Source organism: Phyllopteryx taeniolatus, chromosome 5, assembly GCF_024500385.1.
Source record: "Phyllopteryx taeniolatus isolate TA_2022b chromosome 5, UOR_Ptae_1.2, whole genome shotgun sequence".
Classification (NCBI taxonomy): domain Eukaryota; kingdom Metazoa; phylum Chordata; class Actinopteri; order Syngnathiformes; family Syngnathidae; genus Phyllopteryx; species Phyllopteryx taeniolatus.
The window spans coordinates 5989372-6016776 of NC_084506.1; the positions used below are offsets into that span (position 1 = coordinate 5989372).

General features: G+C 42.4%; 1 protein-coding gene across 10 annotated transcripts; it reads right to left on the minus strand.

Annotated features, from left to right (window-relative positions):
* Positions 1 to 477: 477 nt before the first annotated feature.
* Positions 478 to 25738, minus strand: LOC133477872 (coiled-coil domain-containing protein 136-like). 10 transcript variants are annotated; one of them, XM_061773174.1, is made up of 9 exons: positions 25579 to 25738; positions 15332 to 15547; positions 14487 to 14561; positions 13320 to 13667; positions 10655 to 10772; positions 8740 to 9073; positions 8433 to 8564; positions 4982 to 5094; positions 478 to 3749 (listed from the first exon to the last, which is right to left on the minus strand). In XM_061773174.1, exons 2-9 carry the CDS (start codon positions 15462 to 15464, stop codon positions 3737 to 3739), a joined length of 1266 nt encoding a protein of 421 aa, XP_061629158.1. In that variant the 5' UTR covers positions 15465 to 15547; positions 25579 to 25738; the 3' UTR covers positions 478 to 3736. The 10 variants fall into 10 exon arrangements, 9 of the variants coding, with proteins under 9 accessions (XP_061629158.1, XP_061629151.1, XP_061629150.1 ...); XM_061773167.1 differs by lacking the exon at positions 25579 to 25738 and adding an exon at positions 25385 to 25572 and having other exon boundaries at positions 13320 to 13622; XM_061773166.1 differs by lacking the exon at positions 25579 to 25738 and adding an exon at positions 25385 to 25572 and having other exon boundaries at positions 8740 to 9034.
* Between the last annotated feature and the right edge of the window lie 1667 nt (positions 25739 to 27405).

The following is a 27405-nucleotide window of genomic DNA, read 5'->3' on the forward strand; positions in this document are numbered from 1 at the left end:
TAATATTTTTGCTTCTGCTATGAGTGAAAGTTAAAAACAATAAAACGTTCATTCTTAACTTTAATGATGAGTTGGAATATGAAGGCGAGTTGCTTCAATTTTATTTTTTTAAGTTTTTCATTGTCGGACAAGTGGAAAAAGAAGTTAACCACTGCCAAGAGCAAAACAAAAACAATCGACCATTTACTGATTTGCATCTGTTTTTATTACATTTTTAATAATTAACCTCCGTTATTACTAAGATTTAAAAATAATAAAACAGCAGGTCTTAAGCTCGAAAGGCGGGGTGAAATATCAATGCAACGTGTCAATTTCTTTCGTTTTTTTTTTTTAAAGTGTAAAAAGAAGAAACCTTTGCTATTAGTTTAAAAAAAAAAAAAGGTCAAATTGCAATTTTTGTGACGTCTGCGTAGCAACCGACTTACGATTTCCCACTGTATTCCGATCGCCGCTCCCAAAAAAGACGACATTCGTGCGTTGTGTTGCAGTAAGTTTAATTGCGAGCTGTGCGCCGTCGCTTTGCATCCACAGACAGTAAAAAGACATTTTTGATTTCCCCTCTTGCAATGTCGCGTCGTGGTCACGAGGAGACACGTCAACTGGCATCGTCAACGCATGCAGCCACACGACACCACCTGGGAACTTACACCTTATTATTATTCGGATTATTACTCTTTTCAAACAAAGTCACCATAAATAGACATTTTACATTTGACTATATCAAATATATGACGTGCTTTTGTTGTTGTTGTTGTTGTTGTTGTTGTTAAAATAGAACTTTCTACAAAGCAAGTACAAATGGAATTTTCGGAAATAGCTCCGCAGTATCGTGCCGTGTAGTTTCTTATTTACATGAAATATTCATCAAGTGACATCATCGTGAAAATACATTGATTGTAGTTTTGAATGGAAAGCGGTTGGAGCATTTATTCCATGTCCTTGATATCCAACTTAAAAGTTCATGGACTAGTAAACTCTTTGTCCTCGCTACTCAGAAAACCCGGCGCACTAGTGCAACGGCCATGTTTTAATCGTGCCACTTTTGGCTTACTAGTACACAATTCAACCTTAACTTCGGTGCTGCGCTATGAACACTACCTGGCGCAACTAGTAGGCACGGGGTCACGCACTAGTAGCTTGCTGATCAAGGGTATGGAATAAACGCTCAAACAGCTTTCCATAGTTTTGCGCATGCTTTTTTTTTCTTACCACAAACAGACAAAGTAAAAGATTTCACACATGTAAACAATAGCCTTGCACGGACAGAAACTTTTCGTATATACATATTTTGTTCATGGAGCTTTAAAGTCGTTTGTCTGGTTGGTGGTCCAAAGCAGGGTACACACGTACCGATTCGATTCATCGTTTTAGCCCGAGAATCAACTATGGTTTAATAGTTGACAATAGTTACAGTTCGTCATTCCCTGCTCCCTAATCACTAAAGGGGAATTTTTAAATCGTCGAATACATAGTTGATTCAATAATTCCATCCAAAAAATATTTGGGGAAAACTACTTCATTACGCGTCGCTGTTGCAGACGTACCAGATTAACGCCGGCTGGTGGACCTTCCGTATAAAAATATATATATATATATTGAACAAATAACGCAGGCCACATCACGCAATAATATCGTCAGCGCTCAGGATGATCTCATCGAGACATCGGATCATTAGGCCTTCGCTGACTTTGATCAGAAGGGGGCCGGGCGGGGGGGTAAATGCTCAAATTCGACCTGATTATCGGTATTTGTGTACCCTCATGCAAGTTTTAAAACTCGGTTAAGATGATAAAAAATCAGCCATCGTTTCATTTCAGTTCACAATCACACAGTCACTGAGATTTTGTCATCGGTAATATTGAACAAGTTTAATATTATTGATCGAGGGTCGAGCGGATCAGGGAGAAAAAAAGTCACTCTTAACTAGGGATGGAAATTAAAAACTGACTCTTTTTGACTACCAGTTCTCACTAATTTGATTCCTAGGAATCGTTTGTTTGCTTACCTAACGATTCCTCTTATCGATTCCTCTTAAAAAACACAGCAAAAAAAAAACCTGCGCGTTTTGATTTTTGTGCAAGCGTAAAACTAACAACGCGTGTTTGCCAGTTTGGTAGCGCCCCAGTGGGGTAGTTTTGCCAGTTTGGTAGCGCGACGGTGGGTGGGTGGCGGTAGAAACAAACGATCGTCGGAGGGGATGCGGATAATGTTCATGAGGTCCGCAAACATATTTAAGTCGCCGTTTTCACCATCTCATTCTGTAATTCGTAAGGGTAGCCGCTCAACGTTCAATGTGCCGTTCACGCAGAGGTTGCGGCGCGACGTCTCCGTGCGAGACGATTCCGTCGCTTTAAAAGCCGGTCCACCAAATGAACAAAACCGGGTCTGGCGCGCCTCCTCACCGTTATGTGCAGTACAGCGCTGGAATTGCACTATAATCATGATAATAAAGCACGAAATGTTTAAAGTTGTTGGTCTTCAAAACTCAAATATTTCTTTTTCTCTGGACCAATAAGATACAAATATGAGTAAAATAATTTTACATACATTTCATATTTTGTAAATTGTATTTTAGGAAATGTACAACTAACCATCAACTTAATTACAGTGGTACCTTGACTTGTTACTGAAATTACTCATATGGTCTCAAATCAATGTTCCCCATTGAAATGAACTGAAATTCTATCAATCCGTTCCAGCTGTCCTGGAGGGAAAAAATAAAAATAAAAAAATAAAAAATCAAAAGTTGCATTGCTTTAATGAAATAGAAATGTCATGTCAATGTAAAAACATAATGTGAATGTAAAGAAAGAAACTTACAAATTGTAATTAAGCTGAAAGTCACCACACAAACACTGTAGTATTCGTGTGTTGACGTGTGCCTTTAAGGGGCGTGGCCTGCTAAGCTGCACTCAGTCTGGTTACGGCGCGGTTAGTTCAGTTTGAGCGGCTGCTCCTTGCGAGTGTTTTCATTTCCTGTTTGTGCTTCGGTGACTGTGGCTCTCCTTGCCCACAAGCCCGGGCATCAAACTGCCTGAACTGCCCCGTTTGGTTTTTTTTCTTTTTCACTTCACTCAAGCGGCGGCATATCTGGAGGTGGCTCATAACTGAAATTTGGGCTCGCAGCACCAAGCGATGCCGAAAAAATGTTGTTAAGTCAATGTACCACTGTCATGAAACAAAAAGCAAATGGAAATTGTTATTTTAATTAAATTGCTGAACATTTTTACATATTTTACATGCGCATAACTTTTTATTTATTTGTTTTTTTTTTAACCCCATACCCTCACTATGAATTACTTTTCCCACTTGTCGGCTTTAAAAAGCAAATGTGGCACAAGTTGAATTAAATAATTTGTACACTATCACTTTTGAAAAAACACAATATTGAAGCCAAGAAAAATAAATAAATAAAGATTCAATAAATCCATTGGATGCACATCCGAGGCTAAAAGAGAGCTAATATTCACAGAAGAAGAGTGACAGTGTCCTCAAGCCGTCGCCATGGCGATCCTCCTCAGCCTCCGCCGCGCACGTGTCGTACCTTCGCGCCGTCGCATCGAGGGGATTCCAGTTGAAGGTGAGCGGGCGGACGCCGGCCGCTCCCGAGTCGAGGCGTCTCGGCGTCTGTTTGAAAAGTGGTCGGTGGCTCAACATCGGACGAGGGCCCTCAACAAGCCAGCCGTCATGAGCAGCGCGGCGGCGGCCGCCGTGACCGTCAAGATGGAGTTCCGGGCTAGCTCACTCCCCTGAGGGAACACACGGGGGGGTGGGGAAAGCAAGTCAAACCACATCTTATAAATACTTTCTATAGTCTGAAACATATTTTAAACATACAATAATGCACAGTAGTACTGTACACTAGGTAGATTCCTTGTAATATTTGTTTTAATGAAATGTTCTTTTTTTGCTGTTGCTTTTTAGGCTAGGAAGCATTTATTTTACCACAAAACAATTACAACATACTCTCAAAATCCTGCGATATGGCAAATTATGCGCGATATGAAAATGGAAAAAAATAAAATCCGCAATGCACTATAGCGAGGGAACACTGTACTGATAAGCACGTTGTTTCGAATCAATAGGATTCTTGCTTTGACAAGATTCGATTGATCGTGTTGTGAAAAACAAACTGCCCACCCGTTCTGTTTTCCCACGAGCATGACATTTTCCTGCTAGACCCTCCCCCAAATACGGCCTTTTCTACGCAACAAAATTATTGTTTTTCTCACTTTCAGTGTCATCTAGCCATGCAGAGACATCCAATTAAATACAGCGCTGCCTTGAGATACGAGCTTAATTTGTTGTTCCGTAACTATTCCATTCCATGATAATTCAGTGGTCGTTGTGTGACTCCCTCTGTTATGTGCGACTTGATCACTGGGGGGCAGTATAGAACAGTCAAAACTAATGTAAGTGACTGATTAAATTGCAGGAATATTACGACAATCGTTTTTCGCCAGTGATAAATAAAATATGACTATTGTTGTATTGCCCGTCTAAGTTGCTCAACAGGCTCACAACACTGCAACTATCAATGTTATTCCTTAGCCCGTCTATGTCATTTTGCAGCGTGCGTAAGCTTTGAGCTTGAGGCAGGCAACGTTTTAAGGTTGTATTAAATACACAAACATCATTTGGAAGAATAGTTCAACATCTACGAAACTGCTGCGTGTTGTCAAGTGAATCGAGTTCAATACCCATTCAGTGCTCTTATCTTAAATGTATCCTCGCAAGTCAAAAGAACGGAAACCCCGTCTAGTCGGGTCACTCGCATCTCAAGGTACCGCTGTATATGGTTTGTTCATCGAACACAAAATCAGGAGCAAATCCCATTTTTATGTGAGGTACGTTTGATAGCGGGAACACATTTCTTTCCTGTTATATCCTGAAAGCCGATAAATGCGAGCGGTAACTGCACGGCTGAGTACACCCGGCGCCTCAACCGAGACGTTCGCATGGAGACGAGCTCCTCTCATACCTTGCTCTCTGGGACGCCAACTCCGACAACCAGCACCAGACCACAGCCACTATTACAATCATTCCTATGAAGGGGATGGAGAGAACAGGGTGCTCAGACGGATGGATGAATCTCTGAGGAGGGAATAAAACAAACACAAGGACCATGGGGATGGCGAGGGTGAATGAACGGACGCATGGATGGAAGGATGCAAATCATAAAAAGACACGGATGCGAGTACGGCCACCACAGTGGGACACAAATCCCATCATTTCAAAGTGAAAAAATAATCTGAAATGGGGGGGGGGGGGGGGGGGGGGGGGGGGGAGTGGTTATAATGGAGGGCTTGCTTAACATCTGTGTGTGATGTTAGAAAAGAAGAAAAGCAGAAAGCATGAATGTTGGTATTTTTTTTTTTTTCTTCATAGTGGAGTCGTAACCTTAACAGGCAATACAAAAAGAGTTTGCATTTTATATTTCCTTTTCGGTTAGTTATAACAAAAACCAACAGTTTTTTTCAAATGTGAGCCTGGACCAAATGGTTGAGATGTCATCATCAAGAAATACACAGCTCAAAGGTTTGGAGACATCGGATTTACTGTCCTTTTGGACCGTTTTGTATTACAGTAGAACCGCCATTCCAGAAAGTCTGACTAAAAACAAACTGGACGAAATCCAAAGCAATATTTGCCATAGGAAATGATGTAAATCCCATTAATCTGTTCCAGCCGCCCCAAAATATTCACAGAAAAAATTTTTCATAGAGAATAACAATAGTTTAACATACAAATGTGTAAAAGATAAAAGACGAGGATAAATGAACATATAGCACCCCTTTTACCTTTATTGAAGACGCTTGATGGCGTGTATATAATACAGCGAGGAGGAGCGTCGATTTCCGAGTTCTTTCTTGCATTCTATTGTGTCTCTCGTCTTCTTTATCAAACGCCTCACAATCACAACTTTGTCATATTTTGTGATAAAAGAGTCTGCTCAGCAACACTCTGACAAAATGGCGGCAACATTGGAGTAACAGCCTGTCGAGATTGTTTACAAAAGGCCACCATATGGCCCAAGAAAGTGTGGTGAAACTGTATTATTGTACAACACAGTTTTATTTTTAAGGTCTTACTTTTGACAGTATGTGTTACACGGATGGCGCCTAAGCGTTGCCGAGGAGACCGGGAGTGTTATTGTTTTGTTAATAAAGTGCTATAACTGTTCAATCATTCCTTTATAAACATGGTCTACCAAACATTTGAGCATCTATGGCAAAGGCATCCAGTATCCTTGAAATTGATGATCTGCTTTCTTAACATGCTCTACCGATTGGTCGAGCGGGTAGTGAAATGGATTTATTGATGATGTGGTCTACCCCCCCCCCCCCCACACACCCCCACCCCCCCCCCCCCATACAGCGGAGACAGGCACGGGTAGACAGTTTGACACAACACACAGACGTCTTGTCACACATGCTGAGAGAGACAAAACACCTATGAAACACAGCACGCCGTCATTTTGATTCCTTTGCTGACTTCATTAACACCAGATGGTCATGTGACTTGACGATAGCCACTTTTAGAAACTTGGAACTTGCTCAGCTAAAATGTATGAAAGACTTGAACTACTTGACTTTGGTTACAATACAGTGGACCCCCGTTATTCACAGGGGGGGCTGGTGGGGGGGGGGGGGGGGTTAGCGAGCGGGCCCGATCCGCGAATAATTAACACTCATTATATAGACTTTTTTTTTTTACCCCAAAAAGTATTGAATAAGTGGGGATGAACTGCCAATAGGTTTTCGGGGTTGCCCCCCCCCCCCCCCCCCCCCCCCCCCCCCCACCCCCCCCACACACAAAAATGGAAAAAAATCAGCAAATAGTTCAATCTGCAGGTGTCTAACTGTAAGTACACGTGGGTCCACTGTACAGTATATAAAATTTTTAAAACAACTTTTTATATCCAATTGTAATGTTGCAGTTTCATGTCGTCGGTTGCATTTGTTCTTTATGTTGTCATCTTTACCCATTGATATGTTACGTTACCTTGAACTGATTTCAAGTATTTTTGAGACATTCAATTCAATATTTCCTGTTATTACATTTGTTCTTTTCGCTAAGCTGCCAGTGAAACAGCATCCATTCAGCCTGCCGATATAATATGAGGCACAAATGGTGCGGAAATATCACTCAGTTTAGTATAATGACTCCGCTCTTAAAATGCCAGGGTGGCATTATTGTTTTTTTGGGGGGCAGGCTCAGTTAATTAAGACCACAAATGATCACTGTGTAATTGTAAAGCGTGATGACTCATTGTAACGATGAGTCTCGTTGTTCCCGTTGAACAATGCGAGGAGCCGACATGAGCCTCAGTGTGGCGCAGTACACATTCCTGCCCTTAATGCCGGGCTGTCCTCTTGGAGGTTTATTGTTTTGGTGCAGCACGTTTGTAAAGCTGTGCTGTCTCACAGAGATTAGAGGACAGACACAGTGGTGAGGGGGGGGGGGGAGTGGGGGGTGGCGGCAGTGGGAAGGCATGTTGCCGCCTCCCATCTTCTTGAAGCACACAGAAAGCGATCCAGTGAGAAACATATTGTTAGGCCGCCACAGCATGAAAGACACACAACAGACAGAAGATACAGGAGGTGTGATGCCATTTGTGTTAGTTCACAGGGTGTGCGGTCGTTCATTGTGCAACAAGAGAGAAAACATAACTTGCGGGGGTGGGGGGGGAAAGGCCTATTCTCAAATATCGTGGTGACTTGACTTCGTGACCAAGCTCGTAACTTCATTTACTCGTATAATCAATTCAAATGAACGGGAATGCCATGAATCCGTTACCAGCTCCTAAAAAAGCACCACCATTTTATTTTTGGTTACACGTTTTAATAAAGACGTGGTGTGCCACCAGGCTCTATTCTAGGGCCTTTCTCCCTCAATCTACTTCCAATTGGTTCCATCTTCTGAAAACATTTTTTATAAAGAAAAATAGCTTTGAATTGTATAAAAATATAATAGAAGAGAAGGTAAACAAATCAACTGGTTTTATAAAGTGTAAATACTCTACATATTGTAGTATGCATTTGCTGGATGTGTGCCTTTAAGCGGCGTTGCCTCGTGAGTGACGTCAGAAGATGGATTCAGGTTGGCCAGTCAGTCTACGTGTGAGCGTCTACGTGTGAGTTGTGGCCTATAGCAGTTTCTGTTTTCTTATTTGTGTGTTTGACTGTTTGTTACATTCAATAAATGGCGACTGCGATCTCCTTTTGAATTTTGGCTTGCAGCACAAAGTTAAAAAAAAATAAAATCGACCCAGCGAAAACTAAAAAAAGTCTAAGTTGGGGCACTCGTAAGTCAAGGTACCACTGTGTGTATATAATAGTATATTTTTCTAATGTAAACTTTGTGCCTTGTTTCAATAAAGGTTGGGAAACACTCCTATATTGTATTGGACGTCGGGCGGTCTTACTCACCTGAGCCCCTCCAGACAACTTCTCCAGCTCTGCCTTGCAGCGCTGAAGCTCCTCCTCCAGTTCGTTCCTCTCCCTCTGACTGCTGTCGTACAGCTCCTGCAGCTCCTGGAGCTCCAGCTTTAGCCCGTCGCACTGGCGCAAACGCAAGACACCCGTTACCGGAGAATTTACTGCCAAGGTTTTAAATACGCAAGGTGTAATTCTCTTTGTTTAATGTTAAGTTAGACAGTAAACCTCAACTGAAAGGGCCATTAAACAGCCTGAAGCCTCTTTTTTGAGGAAAATCCACTGCCAGACGTCTCCTCACCTCGCTCTGAACTTTCGAGGCCTTCTCCTCGGCCTGTTTCAGCTGCTCCCTGAGCGAGAAGATCTCTCCGATGCCGCCGTTCCAGCCGGTGGGCGTGCCGGGCTTGCCGTCGAAGGAAATGTTCTTCTGGATGGAGGCGTCCACGAGGCGGCAGTTGTCCGACTGGGCCATGGTCATGTAGCTCTCGGTTAGGACGTCGTCAACAATCTCAGTCGTCGCAATCTCCTTGCCCTCGGTGCCCTCGGTGCCTTCGGTGCCCGCGTCTTCCTCTTTCAGGGACAAGTAAACGCTGGAGCTAGGAGGAGGACCAAAAGGAGAACTGCTGAGGAGCCAGCTGGAATATAACCAGAAATATTCGGTCACCGTGCAAGAAGAAAACTATGACGTTTGGGGAATTTTTGTCCATTCATCCAGAAGAACGTTTATGAGTGCAGATCTGTTATTCATTCATTCCGTTCCGCTTATCGTCACTCGGGTCGCAGGCGTGCTGGAGCCTATCCCAGCTATCATCTCCTCGGGCGAGAGGCGGGGTACACCCTGAACTGGTCACCAGCCAATCGCAGGGCACATAGAAACAAACAACCATTCACACCTACGGGCAATTTAGAGTCTTCAATTAACCTCCCCTGCATGTCTTTGGGATGTGGGAGGAAACCAAAGTACCCGGAGAAAACCCACGCAGGCACAGGGAGAACATGCAAACTCCACATAGGCGGGGCCGGGATTTGAACCTCTGTCTTCAGAATTGTGAGGCAGAACCAGTAATCCATCCATCCATCTGCATGTGCCCAAATCAAATTCACAAAAACCGCATTAGATCAGCTGCGCCAAAAATTAAACGTAGTATGAGCAGGTGTAAGTTTAGACGGACTTCTCGACGGCAAATCTGGCAAACAGCGAGCCTTGTGCATGCACGCAAGTCGAGATTTGCCAGTTTTTGCAGGCCACATAAATCGAGCCCAAGGCGTACAGTCCAACTCGGTTAGTGAACGTGCGGATACTCTGGATACGTTTGTCTGGTTAGTCGAGTAGTCGACGAGTCGACTTTACTACAAAAAAGGTTGGGGACCGCTGTATTGTGCTGCAAATGTTTCAATGACATCATCGTTTAATCAACTTTAACTCGACTTTCCTGACATTTTAGTTGACCACAAAAGTCTTTTAGCCCCTAGTATTCAGCATTGGTTGCGTTACGTCAGTGGATTTGAGTGGATTCCGTTGCCTTGTTTTCACCAGGCAGCAGAATTTAGTTCAGTTCAATACAATTTTGTGGGTATTTTTGTAGTCATAACCAGTGATTTTTTTTTTTATCCAATCAGATTTCACATTATGCGTTGCCGTGTTGATCTAATCCACCCCCCCGGACCTTCAGAATCAGTAGTGCCCTTGTGACTTCTCAATGAGAGCAATCCATTTCTTTAACCAATCAGATTTCAGATTGTGTCCTCACAGGGCCAGCCTACTCGCCCTTGATAATGTCAGCATTTTGCTCTCCTGATTGGTTTGTTAGAGCAAAAGTGTTCAACTCGCAAAACACATTTGTAGCGATCCGCACACAATATTACATTTAATAATGAAGATCTCCGCTGAGCACAATGTATTTATGTTTTTGTCCTGGTATTGGCGAAATATTGATTATGAACTGCTCCGGATGATGTAGGCGGCACAGTCGCAAGCTATTAAATTGTGTTTTTGTATAGTATTGTATTATTGCGACATGATAGCGGTGCTATTAAAAAGTGGATTAAGTGGCCACTGAAGGCCCAGGTAGCAAATGCGCAGCCCGACACAGCCGCGCCTCGTGTTACAACAACGCCACGGCCGTCAAACAGGTGCGCGGTGTTGTCGCCACACCAATCCAGAAGGTATCCCCGTCCGCTGATCCACTAAGCACAGCTGACGAGTGACCTCTCACCTTGTCCTCTGCCTGCGGAGCAGCTGCAGCCTCTCTGAGAGGCGCCGGTTGTCCTCCTTCAGGGCTTGGCACTCCTCCCGCAGGGTCCGGCACTCCTCCTTCAACAGATCCACGTCGCCTGCATGGGATAGGATAGGTTCAGGGAGACTGGAGCCTTTGCGGGGAAGTAACCGAGTAGAACTATTTCGTTACCGTACTTGAGTAGATTCATCATGTATCTGTACTGTGCTTGACAACTAATTTTTCTGACGACTTATTACTTGTGCTCCCTACATTTGAAAACAGGCCTAACCTTTGTCAAAATACGTAAAAAAAATTTACAACCTCCACAGATTTCAAAAACTTGTATGATGTTGTCAGCTCCAAGAAATATTCGTGGTGAATGGTAACTTTTACCAACCTAAAACATTGGTGTTTTTGGTGTTCAAAAAACCCTTCGTCCAATCTGAAAAAACCCGTTCATGTGAGGTCCATATTTTCATTAGCTAATTTTCGTACTCAGTTCCCAACTTTAGCAAAACATTCGGGAACATGTTGTTTTGATTTAATAAAGGTCGAGTCAACCGCTAGCTAGTTCTTAGTTTTACTAAAACAACAACATGAAACATAAAACGATAATTCTTTTTCTTTCATCTCAGTACGAGCAGTATATGTTGCTAAGCGAGCATCTATGGCGTTTCCCATTATGTATTAGCATTTAGCTAAACGCCAAGGCTAAGCTATGTGGTTATTTTGAAAACACGTGTAATCGTTTTTGTTTTCCTTTTAGTTTGACAGTAAACTCCAACTGGGCTTTGTAATAAACAACTGCGAGCCTGTTTTGTGAAGAACAGAAACCGCGCTGCCTGCACCAAAGTCAGGCGAGTGGACCACGACACCATCAGTTACTGCGCTGAAATCAGGAAAAAATAAAATGAAAAATGATAAAATAAGGCCCACCTTCGATCTGCAGGACAGTGTGGGCGTGTCCGCTGAAGGCCTTCACCCGTCAATCAAATATGTTTGCTTGTACTGGCTACTGGCTGAATAACGTGTGCAGCTGTGGTGATGGTTATTAAATAGTTAACTTTCCCGCGTGTGTGTAGGTGTGTGTGCTTGTGCATGTGCGTGTGTGTGTTATGTGGGGAGACCCGCACACAACAACTGAGCGAGGCGCTGATGTTTTGGACGACACCACTGTGGGCTAGCGAGCACCTCGTTAGCTTGCAGGCGAGCGAACGGGACAAACAGTTAACATTCCCTTAAATGTCTCTTGTTTTGTGTATCTACGCATGGCGCATAGAGCGACGCTGTGGAGTACTGGACGGAGCCAACGCCGGTCCAGCAGCGTCTAATAGCTACTAGCCTAGCCGCTAGTAGCTGGCCATATAGCAGTGGACCCATCCAAAGCCGCGCGTGGGTCACCACAACAGGGACACTAGCCCAAATAATTCAAGACGCATTTTTCGGGTTGTAGGCATAGCTTGACGGCCAACTGCACAATGCAGTGGTGCTAGAAATAGACCAAGGTATTACTAGTAAGTAACTCGCAATTCTGGCGAGTAGCCATAGGCGCTCGTTAGTTACTAAATATAGTGGGAGAGGGCCGACGCATGCTGTTCCCCGGTGACATCAGTGCAACTCCATGTTAGCTCCGCCCCAAAAAGCAAGAAGTTTCACGCAATACCTCAGAAAGTCAGTGCGAAATTGTTTTCAGTCTTTGCGCCTTTTTCAGAACTTACCTTCAAATATATTTAATGGGTTTAGAAACAAGAGACGTAAATGACTTGGCTGCAGCTTTCGGTACAAAGTGTGCGTACTTTTGCTGCCGCTGGTGCACAGCTATAAATGCACTGAGGGCGATGTTTGCAGTGATTAATTAAGATGAAGTATGTTCCAGTTCCACCCTGAAGCCCAGCGGTGACATCATGTGATATAAACGCTAGCCCCCCTCCCACACACACACACACACACACACACACACACAACTTCCCACTGGTATCCTAATTGCGTACGCCGCTCCCTTGACACCGCAATCACAATTGTTCCACGTATTAAACGTCGCAAATGATTTACGGACTGTTGGACGCAAACGTGATATGACGACATGCTCATGCGCACTTTGAAAGACGTCATTTATGTCTCGAACTCCAAAAAAAAAAAAAAAAAGACCTCGCTTGGAGTGGAGTGCTTTGGCGAGGTCCAGGAACTTCGTGTTTCTCTCGCTCATCTACTAATGACATTACACAAAATGTTAAGACTGTGGAATGATGGGGAATAAAACTCTCGATCTGTGCGCCAATGGGAAGGCAGCGTACGGCTCTTCTTCTCTGCCTCGTGGGGACTTGGACCCCAACTTCATACACCTTGAGACCGCCAACAGGCCGTTGGAGGAACGGCAAGCGGCCAACAGAAGGACTGTCAAAATTTGCTCTGAAGACACAGACATTCACTTTTTGTGGCCGTACAGATTTTTTTTCATTCAAATTTGACGGACTTGTTAACAACACTCGTCGTCTTTGTGGTGTGTCAAATGTACGAGAGATTCTTTTTTTTTTCAATCAGTTTACTGGGTCATTAATCTGAGTTCATTTTAGTTTCATCCTTATAAAGCAAAAGCCAAGCTTTTTGCGAGTTGTGCGATCTTTCTTTGCCGGCGTGGGCGTCGTTTGTGCTCGGTCCCCACCTCCGCTCCTCTCGGCCTCCCTGCGCCGGCTCTTCATGCTGATCTCGGCCCTCAGCGTGGTGATCTCCAGCTCGTACTCCTGCGTCTCGTCGCCCAGGCGCTGGAGCTCGGCCCTCCGCCGGCACAGCTCCTCCTGCAGGGAGGCGATGTCGTTCTCGCGCTCGGCCGCCGCCTCCTCGGCCACCTGCTGCAGCAGGAGCACCTCCTCCCGGGCCGCGCGCAGCTCCTCCTGGGCCTCGGCCAGCTCGCTCTCCTTCTCCTCCTCCAGGCTGTCCATCTCCTCCTGCACCGAGCGCAGCTGGGCTGGAGGAAGGGAAAGATCGCAGGTGGCCAAAGTACTCCCCCGCTCTACTTCAAACCGTAGGATTGGAAGCAGATGCAACTGAGAGCGACAAGGTTTTGCTGTTTTTTTTTTTTTTCTCACAACACAATGTCACGCTGTAGTTTCCACTTTCAAAAGCAACGGCCACGGTAACAGCAATCAAGTACAAAATCATTTGTATTGGATTGTTGCTTCCCCACTCATCTACTGTTTCATCTTTCATAAATATCTTTTTGTTAGCGCTCAATCACATCCTCCCAAAATGAGGTCACCATATACGTTTTCTCTCCAGCACGCCAGTTCCGTCAAATCCTTCGAATCCATCCGGTCGCCGTGCCCATAAATTATTCCTCGCTCGATCCGGGAACGTTGGTTAAAAATTTGGTTGGTTAAAAATCATACAAAATAGATTTATTTTGCACCAGGAGCATCATTACACCTAAAAATCTATACTCAAGGTCATGAGAGATTTTTCACTCGCAAAAGATTTTGAATCTTGGACGCAAGGAAGCTTTTTTGCTGGCGTCATCCAATAAAACTACAGCTCGCTGTTCAATCTTTAAATATATATTTATATACGTATAATTGTGCATCATTATATCAATGTCCAAAGAAAAGCATTCATCCCCAAATGTTATATTTTTCTACCTGTTCCTGAAAAAGTGTTTTTTTTAAAACCTCTCTTTGAGATTTAAATCATTACAAAATACTAAAATCGCTTTCCAATGGCTAGCGACAAAAAATAATGAAGTATAATGATGAAAACTGTCGCTACTGTTCAAAACTGCAATTATGACATTATTGTCAACATTCAACTGACGTGTTCTCCAAAATCTAAATTCTACCTTGCAGATTCTGGATCTGTCGAGTGAAGGCTTCGGCCTGATGGGCGCTGGCCAGACGCTCGTCCTCCAACAGACCTGCAGATGAGGTGAGGAGGCGGGGGGGCGGGGTGGTGGTGGTGGGGGACGGAAAAAAGAGGGAGATGTGGCAAACGGGAAAAGAGATAAGAGGAACATGTCAATTCAGCAGACGGACGGGAAAAGATGACAACTTGATAAGCCGTTCGCCCTTGAAGCAAAATGCAGCGACAAAAGCTTTGCAGTTTGCTGTGCGCGCGCGTGTGTGCGTGTGTGTGTGTGTGCGTGTGTGTGTGTGTGTGTGTTTCTACAACTCTAAATCTATATTTTCGTGCATTTTCTATAATCTGTCCGACGATAGAAGAGGAACGTGACGCGCGTGTGGGTAAGTGTAGCGCCGTCACCACCCTGAAATGCCCGACTAGTAGACGGGGTAGCCGACCTCTGACCCCCCACCCCCTCTTATGTCACCCGCTGAGGAGGCCCGACAGTTGGCGGCGGGCAACAGCTGAGGCGTCTGGAAGCGTCTGTTGAGCGTGCGCACTTGTCCCGGGAATGCGCCCGCGTTGGCCGCAGGTCATTATTACCCACAAGGCCTCGCTGTGACTGGAAAAGATGACATCAGGGACGACATCTGGATGACGCGTTTGACTTGGTTTTAAGTTGAGCTCATCGTGTCGCTTTTAAAACAAAAGCAGGGAAGAGTTTCTCCAAGAAAAATCATGTGGGCAACATATCAGGAAGATGAGGCAGGACTCTCCTGGGAGTGTTTTTTTTTTTTTTTTTGAATTATTATTATTTTTATTATTATTATTTGGGTTGCGCCTCACCTTGCAGCTCGGCGAAGCTCTCGTGGTGCTTCGTGGACGTCTCCCTGGCGTCCTCCAGCTGCAGCAGGAGCTGCAGGACTTGTGCCCTCAGCTCCTCCTCCTCCTCCTCCTCCTCGACCTCGTCGCGCTCCATCGTCGCCTCCTCGGCCTCGTCGCCCTCCAGCGCGGGTCGCTCCTCGGCGGTGACGCTGTCGGCTTTGAGCTCGCTCACGTCATCTGACGCAGACATGAAAGTGAGGAGAGAGCTTCAGATGAAGGCGACAAAACAAAACATCAACGCTTTTATTCTGGGCCGCCGTTGTCTTTGGAATCAATGGCACCCACTTGTGATGCAAGTGCCTTTGAATGTTCTTTTGTGTGTGTGTGTGTGCGTGTCTGTGTGTGTGTGTGGGTGTGTGTGTGCAGAAGCAGGGGCCCTGATTTAAATATTCAAAGTTCTCATCGATGCTGCACCGGAGACGGGTTGACAGAATGGAGCCGAGAGGACCACGTGCGCAAATGACACTTATTTTGCAAAAAGTACACACACTCTGCACTTAAGTACACGTCCAAAAAAAATACAAAAAATAAAAAACACGTCCATTTGGACTAAATGAGAAGATTTGTTTTCAAATGGAGGGACGACAAGTAAAAAGTATTCAGGAAAATAAATAGTCAAGTAGAGTACTGATACCTGACAAATATACGCTACTTGATGACTGTAAAGTATTTGTACACACTTTAAAGTATTTGTACTTTGTGACTTGGCACCACCACCGCATTTCAGCTCCCTGCGTCAACATTTAATTCCAGCAGGTGGCGTGAGCGAGCTGGCTTCAGACTGGCCTGCTGACGTCATCGCCATGACTCAGCGCTGGGCAATGCAAGCCGATCGCGTTCAAAGCACGTGACAAACACACGGAACCACACGTCGTTTCAATCAATCAAATGTTTGTTTGTTTGTTTGTTTGTTTGTTTGTTTGTTTTTACTCATCTCTTTGAATAATTGTTTCACTGAGTCACTGTGAGTAATAAAATTGTAAGTTTTTTTTTTAAATAAACAATTTTACATACATAAAATAAATACATTGTTTATTATAATTGCCTTAATTAGAAATAATAAGATAACATGGGAACATTAGAATTACTATTGTAGTAAACTAACATATTTTACATTTATTTTGTATTTTTATTCCATTTTGATTCATTCATCTCATTAAATAAATCCTAAAGTACTAAAAACAAACTGCATGTTGTATCGCTTTATTTCTACTTATTCATCTTGTTAAATAATTGATTTATTATAATAAAATGAAATTTAAAAAAATATAAAATTGTAGATACAAAATTAATATTAAAAAATAATGTGTTTATATGATTATATTTACATTAATTGTCAATAATACAATTAAAAATGAAAATGGCTTATTTTATTATTTTAATACATTTTAATTTTAATATTAACTTTGATAAACATGCATATTTTAGATGTAGTCAATGTTTTATTTCATTGTCAATTCATCTTATTTAATAATTGAGGAATTGAGTCATAGTCAGTAATATTTTTGAAAAGTAAATTTCACAATTTGACATGTACATTAAAATGTCTAAATGTACTAAATTTATTATAATTGCAATAATTATGAATAATACAATCAAATCACACATTGATTATTTATTGTATGATTTTAATAAAGGTATTGGTGCATTCTTATTTTTTTGATTAATTGATCTCATTTAAAAATAATTAATTGATCCAAAGTAAATAAATTAAAAAATAATAGTAAAATAAACAATTTTACATCTACATGTAACAATGCCATATTTATTTGATGGAATAATTGATTCATGAATTCCTCTTAAATCAATTATAAATTATGCAGTTAAAATGAGGATTATTTTGTCAAAACAAATGATTTTACATACGGATTTCACTTTAAAAACATTATACATGTGATCCAAGAATGGACTTGGCCAATCTGTCCATTTTAAAAATCCGACGTGGCCCTTGAGAGAAAGAGAAAAAACTTTGGCCGGCCTGATCTGACAACAGAGACGCGTCAATAAATGACATCACGCACATCTGTTGCGTGCTCGTGAGAAAAGAAGGGAGAAGGCAAGGCGCGATGTTCAGTCAAACAGCACGACCGTGAGAGAGAGAGGGGGGGGGAATACATTTTTTAAATATTTGGAAAAACCTCTTTAGCATCAGTGAGCTTCCAAAACAACAAGTGTCGCTAAATAGAGACGAGTGCATGTTGTGCACTTGTTGCCAGAAAGCCGTGAAAGTGGCCCCGAAATCTTTTTTATACATTTTGCAATGTGCTCTTAAATAGCCCTCTGTAACATTGTACTTTATAAAAACATATAGTAATAATAATGGCATAATTAAATAGAATGCTAAGAATTAAACTCATTGCTTCAATTCAATGGACATTGGACTGCTCCTTTTGCCGTGCATTCTTTGGCCACCTGGGGGCGGTATAATACATATCATAATATATAATAATATATAATATATTATATATATATTATATATAATATATTATATATATATATATATATATTGAAAATGTAGTGTATATGTAAAACTGTTTAATTTACTAATATTGTTTGTTTTACAATAAATATATAAACCAATTATTTAATCAGTAAAAAAAAAAAAAATGAACGAAAAGCAAATGACAGTAATGCATTTTAATAAACCACTGTTCAGGTAAAAAGTGGCTCAATGAAGTATTACAGGACTTGATCGTGTTTTAAAGAACTGAGCGGGGCCGTATGCGGCCAATTGAATAGCGTCCAAAAAAAAAAAATGTATAAATAAAATCATCAATTACTAAAACGGAGCTCTCGTATAGCTCCCAAATTTAATGACATGATGTCGAGCTTCACAAAAGGAAGCCTGACGAGACTTTCTCCCATTTTGCTTGGCTTCCCGAGCGTGGCGCGCATTCTTGAATAATGGGTGCTAACGTAATTCAATTACTTCACACACACCAAACCTTTAGAGCATGATTCATGACTTAGTTCAACCGTTAGCGCTAGCACTAGCTTGCTAGGCTACAGAACGTTTTGTTGCCCGCTGGCGAGCCGTATCGTATTATAAGTACGCGAACGTAGCTCAAGCAAGCCTTGAATGAAAGTCCTGTCCTCAACCACCGGTGACCACCAGCACACATTTTTCCGCATTTTGTTCTTATAGTACACGCGGTGCGATCCATTGTTGACGTCGTCGCCATGGTAACGAGGGTATCCGGTTGCGTTTTGAGTTGACAAGCTAAAGCCCAACGATCGTAAAAGACGGGATGTGGTGGTAGTCTGACATCGTGCCATCGTGAAAATCGTCCAGATTTGTCTTGTAGTCTGATCCGGGCGTTACGTGTTGTCTGTCCCACACCCAACATATATTTTTTTTAAATAACTTTATTGGCCGTCAGATATTTACAGTACTACGTCAAAAGACAAGCGACAAGGCTAAAAATAAACCAGCTTTTGGATTCAAATATACGACGCGGAGTACATGTCTTTTGCCGAGCCGATCAATGACGTCATTGATCGGATTGGCGAATTATGACAATAAAGCCGATCGACCGTCTGGTTTATTGTCAGAAAACCACAGACCTTCATCAAGCTACAGGCCCCAAGTTGCCCCTGAGCCATATTTTGGACACCACTGTATGTATAAACACTCCCCCCCCAAAAAAAGTAATTAAAGTATATTTTATAAGACTTCTTTTACTAATCATTATAATATCTACACCATTTTTTGTCTGGTTTTAATAAATACAAATAGCAATTTACTGTACACTTAATAACATTTAAAAAAAATAAATAAATGGGTTTTATAAAGTGCAATTACTGTACATACTAAAATCCGTCTGTTGGAGGTGTGCCTTTAAGGGGCGTGGCCTAGTAAATGACATCAGGGTGCTGCAGACGGGTTGGCCACTTACAGTATGTGAGCGGCTTCCCCATGCTCCTTGTGAGTGCTCTCATTTCGTATTTGTGTTTGACTGTCGTGTCTGCGGCTCTCCTTGCCCACAAGCCAGGACGTGACAGCACATAATTGCATCAATATATATATATATATTGATTTTTTTCAATTCATTCTGAAGCGCACTCGTACCTTACATTTTGCCACTCGACACTAAAAAAAAAACTATAATAATTTGATAAAGCAACGGCTTGTAACTTGAAAAACTCCTGAGATTGGGGCACTTGTAAGTAAAAGGTACCACCGTCTAAATAATGTGTTCATTCCCCACGTCGAAATTGCAGTTCAAAGTAACTTTATTTAGCTAGACGAGAGGAACAAAACAACATTCGTGCTCGGATCGCCACTGCCGAGCACTTTCTCCGATTAGCCTTGTTGAATACGTGGCCAAGTATTCTAATGACACACACACGGCAACCGTGTAGGACGTTGCCGTGGGCGACGTGCGCACACTCGCAACCAGTCTTGGGAAGATGACTTCGGAAATGTAATCGTAGTTTAACCATTTCAAATAGCAATGGCCTTCTCAAAGTGATGCAGCTAATTCAGTTTGCTTACATTTTAATGACACTTCTTAGTTTTGAACGAATGCGTTAACAGGACCCTTGCATGAAAAATTAAATGCGTTAAATCGTTAATTTGGAATGAAGCATATATTTATTATTTACACCAATAACACACTGAAACACACAATTAAAAATGTGCTTGTTGCATGTGTGCACAGCATGTGGAACGCATGATAGCATGTTGACCTAATGACAATATCGCTTCGTATGACAAGACAGCGAAGTGAATGTTACGTTACAAAAAAGTCCAAAATTATAAAGAGGAAATTGTTTTCAAAATCTCAGACAAATTCATAGATTGCGCCACAAGGCGGCGCTTCAATATCATCGTTGGAAAAATATGTCGTGTTTGAGACTGCGGCAGAGCGGCACGTGACCAGAGGGAGCCAATCACGAGCGTCGGTTTGAGAAGGAGAAAGAGATGTGAAACAAATCTGAGCTTGGTGGCTATTTTGCAAATGTAACCAATATTGTAATCATGTAGATTTCCAAAGGCGACTGTAATCCCATTACACATTCTCGCCAAGTTATGTAATGGATTACAATTACATACATTTTGTGATGGAATAACGTAATCGCGTTAGATGGAAAAGTGAAAAGTTCCCCCCCCCCCCCCCCGGGTGAAAGAGGCATGTTGTTGTTGTTTTTGTGGAAAGGGAAATAACGCAAAGTGGGTCATAGGAATAAATCTGCATTTCAGAGCGTGCTATCATTCGGCCTGGTTACGCAACGCAACGCAAACGTGTTCTTCTTCATACGGGAACAACACGAATGGTGCATCAACACGTAGACAGACAATATAACAACAATCATAGGCATGCATTCTTTACCCTCTGCACAAAACGAATCATTTTGCTGCAGTTTAGAGTCACTTGTGAAGTTGTTCAAATCGTCTTTGTTTGCCTTCATGACTAATATACTGCCCCCCGGTGGCCAAGTTGTGAACACCGGAAGGACCCGCAAACTGTTTCATTTGTTGACCTTCTATTTAATTATGGTATTACTGTTAGTTTTTTTTTTTATATAAAGCAAATGCAGGAAAAGGTTTGTTGGATTTATTCGGGGACGCCGGAACAGATTAAAGGCGTTTTTATTTGTATTTTTAGCCTGCGGGGATGTGAGTGCTTCTCACAGGGGGCGGGGGGGGGCGGGGCCACCGCACCGGAGGGAAGTGCGGGGACGGAGGAGGCCGCGAGCGGAACAACGTGTGGGCCGAGGCGGGGGCAATGTTGGATTGAGTGTGTTTTTTTTTTTTTTGTGCGCGTGGGTGGCGTGGAGCGATGTCGAGTGGGAAAGCAGGCAGCCGCTCGCTGGCTCGTACGCGTAGGAGGCGCAATACGGTGGCTGAAAGCTGTCAAATACAAACAAACACCTTGCGAATGTCATGGTATGCGAGACTGCGATGCCCGACCTCCACCGGCGGATGGCGCTGTATCGAAAACAGGGGAGCGTTGCGAAGCCGTTTATCACGTGGGGGGGGGGGGGGGGGGAGATATTCCACACCCGCACGCAATAGGTGGAAATATGCCGTATGGAAAACTTTTGTAAACAATTTCGCCCCTCCTACATGCTTTAAACTCATTAAAACACACTTCTGAAGCACATTGTAGAAAGATGTACTTCAACAACAACAAAAAACACAAATCACAAGCATAAAATGTATAAAAATACTCTCCGTATTGTATTATCTGTGCACATGCATGTGCCTTTAAGAGGCGGGGCCTGGACCACTTCACAATATTAATACAAAATGCCAAAAAATGTCAACTATGTCATGAAAAATACATCATCCTCACCAGAGATGCTGATTATTAAGTGTATTTGTGTTTTGCCCGTCAAAGTCGACGATAACGTTTTGCTCTGAACCACCAATTAGAAGACCCCCAAAAATGATGACGTCATCGAGATTCTGCGAGGATGAATAGCGGCACACCAGTGGTTAAAAAAATAAAATAAAATAAAAAAATCATACCCATCCAGTGGTAGGCAGTATGCGCCGTCAACATTTGAATATTTCTTGCAATAGTCACAGAGAAATTAGGGAAAATTTAAAAATGCAAAACCAGATTAGCACCACTTTTTCATGAATTCTTCCTTGACCAGTGCCCCTTCCGCTCCAGAAAGTTCAGTTGAAATCAACAAAGTAATTTATGTGTAGCGCTGGTCGAAAACCAACAAAACGGCTGAAGACAAAAAAGCAATTGCAGACAGTAAAATACTGCAGCGCTGACAAATGTTCATCAAGTTAGCACCGTTTTTCCATCAATTCTACCTCGACCTGTGCCCCTTCCTCTCCAGAAAGTTCAGTTGAAATCCACAGTGTTTTTTTTGTTTTGTTTGTTTGTTTGTTTGTTTTTTAGCCCTGCTCTAAAACCAACAAACGGCGAAAGACACAAAGAGAAACCGCGAACAAAAAAGAAAAAAGAAAATTGCTACAGACAAAAGTTAACCAAATGAGGCCCACGTTTTCTTCAATTCTTCCTTGACCTCTGGCCCTTTGCATCCAGAAAGTTGCGATGAAATCGACCACGTAGTTTTGGTGTCGCCCCGCTCCAAACCCAACAAACGGCTATGAAAACATGAGCATAAAGTATCAAAACACCCACTAAGACTCCATTACCTGCCAGTGTGCCACCTCCATCCAATCCGTCCACACACGCGCCAGTTTGCTCGGCTGATAAAGATGAGCTCTCCATTTAATCTCCCCTCCTGCTGACCACCTGACCTCCTCCTCCTCCTCCTCCTCATCATCATCATCCATCCCCATCCATCCATCCATCCTTCACTTACTTCCCAGCTAAAAATAGCCACCAGCACAACATCACGGCACACACGCGGAGAGTGACGAATCCGTAGCGCACAGACCTGTGGAGTCCAAAGCCTCCTCGATGAGCGGAGGTAAACGCAATCCATCCATAAGCTCCCGCAGCAGAGGCGCAAAAAAAAAAAAAATCAAAAAAAAAAAAAGCACACACAAAAGGGGGTTGCGTGTGGGCGAGAGAGAGGGTCACGGGCACTGCACGCCCACCCCGGCTGCAGGAAAAGAAAGAGAGAGAGAGAGAGAGAGAGAGAGAGGGAGAGGGAGAGGGAGGGGAGAACACCAGGCACTGAGCATCACGCACGCACACACACATACGAGAAGGAAAAAAAAGCGAGGGGGGAGGAGCCAAGTGGCGGTGATGGGGGGAAGATGGCTGCTGCTTTCCACTTCCTGCTCTCTCTCGGCTTTCACTATTTCTGCGCTGTTGATGTTCCGGTTCCTATTTTTGACCACTCGGCGACCATTGTGACCAAAGCAGCGTACGCGCATGCCGCTTTTTTTTTTTTTTAAACATCTGAACGAGAGGAGCAACGATGAATCGGCAGCTCGTCGACGACTATTTTGACGATCGATTCGTCGTTTAGAGAGCTCGTTTCACTTAAAATGGTCCAAATCCTCAGAATGTCAGCCTCTCACATCTGCTTTTACTCTGGAAAACGTCGATCGATATTTTTGCCGATTTTCTGACGTTACAGGCCAAACACGTCACTAAATCAGAATTATTTTGTTTGTACGTTTTCTGCGCTGTCGATTTGAAATAATGTCCTGTTTTTGAATAAAGGGGTGAAAATTCATAAGAGTAATCACAAAATAATCAACAGATTAATCCATTAAGAAAAGAAGTGTTAGTCGCAACAGTTGCAGCCTTAACGAGTGGAAGGAAGTGCCTGTTTTACCTTTCTCGCATCAATTCGAACAAAAAGAAAATGAAACATTGAATATTTAAACACCAAAATGTACGGCCGAACAGTTGAATTATGTCTAATGAATGTCCACGAGCTTCATATTAACATAGAAGATGAAAACCCTGAGCGAGGCTAATGGAAATGAGCATAGATGTGACGGTAAATGAACGGAACTTTCAAACAGCTGCTACTTTCGCACATGAGCAGCAGCGCAGACAAAAATAGTTTCAGGCGTATATTCTCTCTGCTCTGCAGGAACAACAACTATTACTGCTTACAGTAGTTGGGGACCTTCTCCGCCAACGTGGGTGCTTGGAAAGAGATTTCGTCACATCGGTTGAGCCAAAACACTAATTACCGAAATAGAGCTGCGGGCGGGAACATGTTGGATTTAATAAGTTCGTGTGCGAAGCGAGCGGCTTGAGAACTTCCGCCGATTCGTCGCGTTTCCTGTGAATGATCGCAGCTGGCAAAGGCGGCAAATATGGGCACACTCCAGTTGTTATGTTAGCTTCTGTCTTCCCTTCAAGTGGAACCACTCAAAGGGTTTCGAATGTGGTCGTGCAATTAGACAGGGATGCAGTTACAAAGGCGCGAACACTTTACTTTGAGTTCAATAATTAGCCCCAATGGGATGTACTGTATTATATACTGTAGTGTACTGCAGATTGAGCCTTGAGGGACTGAACTGCACTCCTGCTTGTAGTTGTACATCTATTTATGAGGACGTGCTCTGAATTTCCACATTATTGCCATTACGCGCCTGTGATGAGCACATAATAGTCATTTTTATAATATTCTTACATCCGATTTTGGTGAACATTTGTGCTCATCATAGCAAAAATAAACACGAGTACACTAAATGTACACAGAGGTAGGTTTATATATTTCGTATTAAGGAATTTGTATTTAGAAAATTAGCACAGTACAGATGCAAGTTTAATTTGCGCTCGTAACGTATAAGACAGACATACCGATGGATATACATGATGGGGACGGTCCTCATTAAGACGCAGAAATATTAGTCGTTCTTTGCAGAGGATAAAGAATATATACCTGTGAGTATTGCCATATTATCTATCTGTGTTCAAATATCCGTTGCATAAAGGGTTACAACGCTGCAACACAGATACTGTACGTTAGCCCGTCAATGGGCTGTTGCATTGTTTGTTAGCATTTAGCTAAATGGACTTGTATCTTGACAGCTATCTGGTTGTTTTCAATACACAACATGTATTTGACTCTTTTCATTTTGCATTTGTGTCTCTGACAGTTTGTGCCATTCAATAAAGGGCTGTGACTCTATACTGTATATATCTATCTACTGTATATGGGGACAGAAATGGGCAACTCGTGCACCCATCCAGTGGTTGAGCTTCTATTATCTAACTCAGTGGTTCTCAAATGTTTTACACCAAACGCCACCTACATTTGTACCTTGAACATCAACACTGTGCTTAAATACAGGAAAATAAAAAATGTACTTAAAATAATTCAATAAAAATGTACTGCACATAAAAGTTAAATCAAGAGTACCTAATCGAAGTTTTAAAAAACAAACTGTTCTTAAAGATTGAGATGACGTCCTAAAATGTTGAATACAACGGAAGTGGACTTGGCAGTGATTCTTGAGGGATCCCACGTTCCTCTAGTGGTACTAGTACCACACTTTGAGAATCACCTCACTTACATGTTTTTGGCCTGTGTGAGGAAGCCATAGAAGCCACCCAGGCACAGGCAAAACGTCGTGCAACGTCAAAAACAAAACAAACGACGTCTTCTTACATCGGTCGCCGTCGTTGATTTCCTGAGCACACAACCCGCGAGCCGAAAGGACTTTAAACGATCCATAATGACTTCCAGAGTCGGCTGGCGGGAGTACTAAAACGCATTCGTGATCAGCCGAGTTGGGGTGCCCCCTTTTTTTCTCTTCAGTGTCTTCAGTCTGCACGCATTCTTCTTCTGCTCGCATTTCTCACCTCTTCGCCGCTGTGTAGCTCACCCTCCCTCTCCTCTCCCACATCTGGAAGCTTCTCACCGAGCACGTCAGGCGGCAGAAATGTGAGGAGTGTCGCCAAAGAGGCCGAAAAGGATGTCAGTCTGGAAGGGGCTGAGGGGGGGGGGGGCCGCCGCCGCTTCTCGGTGCGCTCGATGGCCCTTGAAAGAGGATACTCGTATCACGGCGCTGTCACAGAGCAGGAAGTGCTTTGCACGCACACACGCACACACACTATATAGTCACACACATGACATCTCAAAGAGGAAATTGTAAAACAAAACAAAAAAAGTGTGTGATGCTCACTCAGTTTGTATCTGAAATAAAAGCCAAATATAAATACCAACTATAATAAAAGCCCAAAAATCAATCTGTATTAGAGTCACACTGAAAAGATGAATAATTTTTTTTTTAATGTTATAAGAATAACCTCATAATGCTGTAATGTGACAACCTTACAGAAAATTTGAGATTTTGTCTTGTAAAAATCGGACCTATAGTAAAATGATGACATTTTACTCATAAAACGACAAATTTGTTCTTGTAAAAAATCTGCTTTATTATCATGGAACTGACATTTTTCGTGGAAGATTAAAATGATGATAGTAAAATTATGACTTTTTTCTGTGTAAAATACACAATACATGTTTCTTGGAAAAATGTGACTATTACAGTAAAATTAGGACATTTTTCTAAAAAAAAAAAAATGCAACTTTATGATGTCAATTTTTTTCTCAGAAAAATACAAATTTGTTTTGGTAAAATTGTGACATTTTTCTCATAAATTAACACTGTATTATAGAATGTTTGTGACATTTTCCTCATTAAATTAGAAATTTATCATTGGAAAAAAACATTTCGCAAAAAAATTTATTATAGTCAAATCGTGACATTTTTCAAAAACAAATCTTGAAACAATACAGCTATTGTGATAAAATAAAGGACACTTTACAAAAATACAACTTTATCATCAGTAAAATGACATTTTTCTTATTGTACAACTATGTTTTTGGTTTTCCACGTTTCCCTAATACTTGTAGAAATGTCTACAGTGTCATTAGAAATGAGTTTTTGTTCATCCCGCACAGAGTGAGGTCACAGGGGGAAAAAAAAAAGAAAAACGAAAAAAAAAAAAAGACATTCTCTCCAGTGCTCATACTAGCGTCTTTGTTTTGTCCAAATTGTCAAAGTCAGGGACGGACGGGCGTGACGCCCACAGTCAGCTCGTTTGCGTCGGCCGCAGGAATGTTGAGCGTGTAACACAAACGCTCACATTCATGCAAAAACGGCAAATGCAATGTCTGCTGTTTTTTTTTTTTTTTTTTTTTTTTTTTTAATTATGATTATTTTATTGCCATTCTTCAGTGTGTCCTGAACACCGAAAGTAGCAAACGCTCGACCTCGCTCCAACCTCGGCAATCCGTGACTGGCAGTGAGGCTCGGGTGTGCGCGGCTGTGTTTGGGCAGGATTTAAGTTAAACATCTGCATCTTCATGCAGATGTTATGTGTGGCATTCTACAAAAGTCCTGGGGACTTTTCTCATTGTTACTGTGTCTTTTTTTTTTTTTTTTTTTTTAAATAGCAACAGAAGCAGAACAAGCCCACGCCTCCACACACCCTTGGGCAAAATTCGATTCTTCGGGCCCTCTATTTCTGGAAATAACCGTTAGAGATAGAGATCATTAGTAGTGCAAGAACAACAACAAAGTGTAACATAATGTAATACATATAAAATATATTGTGTAAAAAAAAGATTATATATATGCTGTCAATTCATTTTTTTATCAGATTAATCACAATTGCATTTTG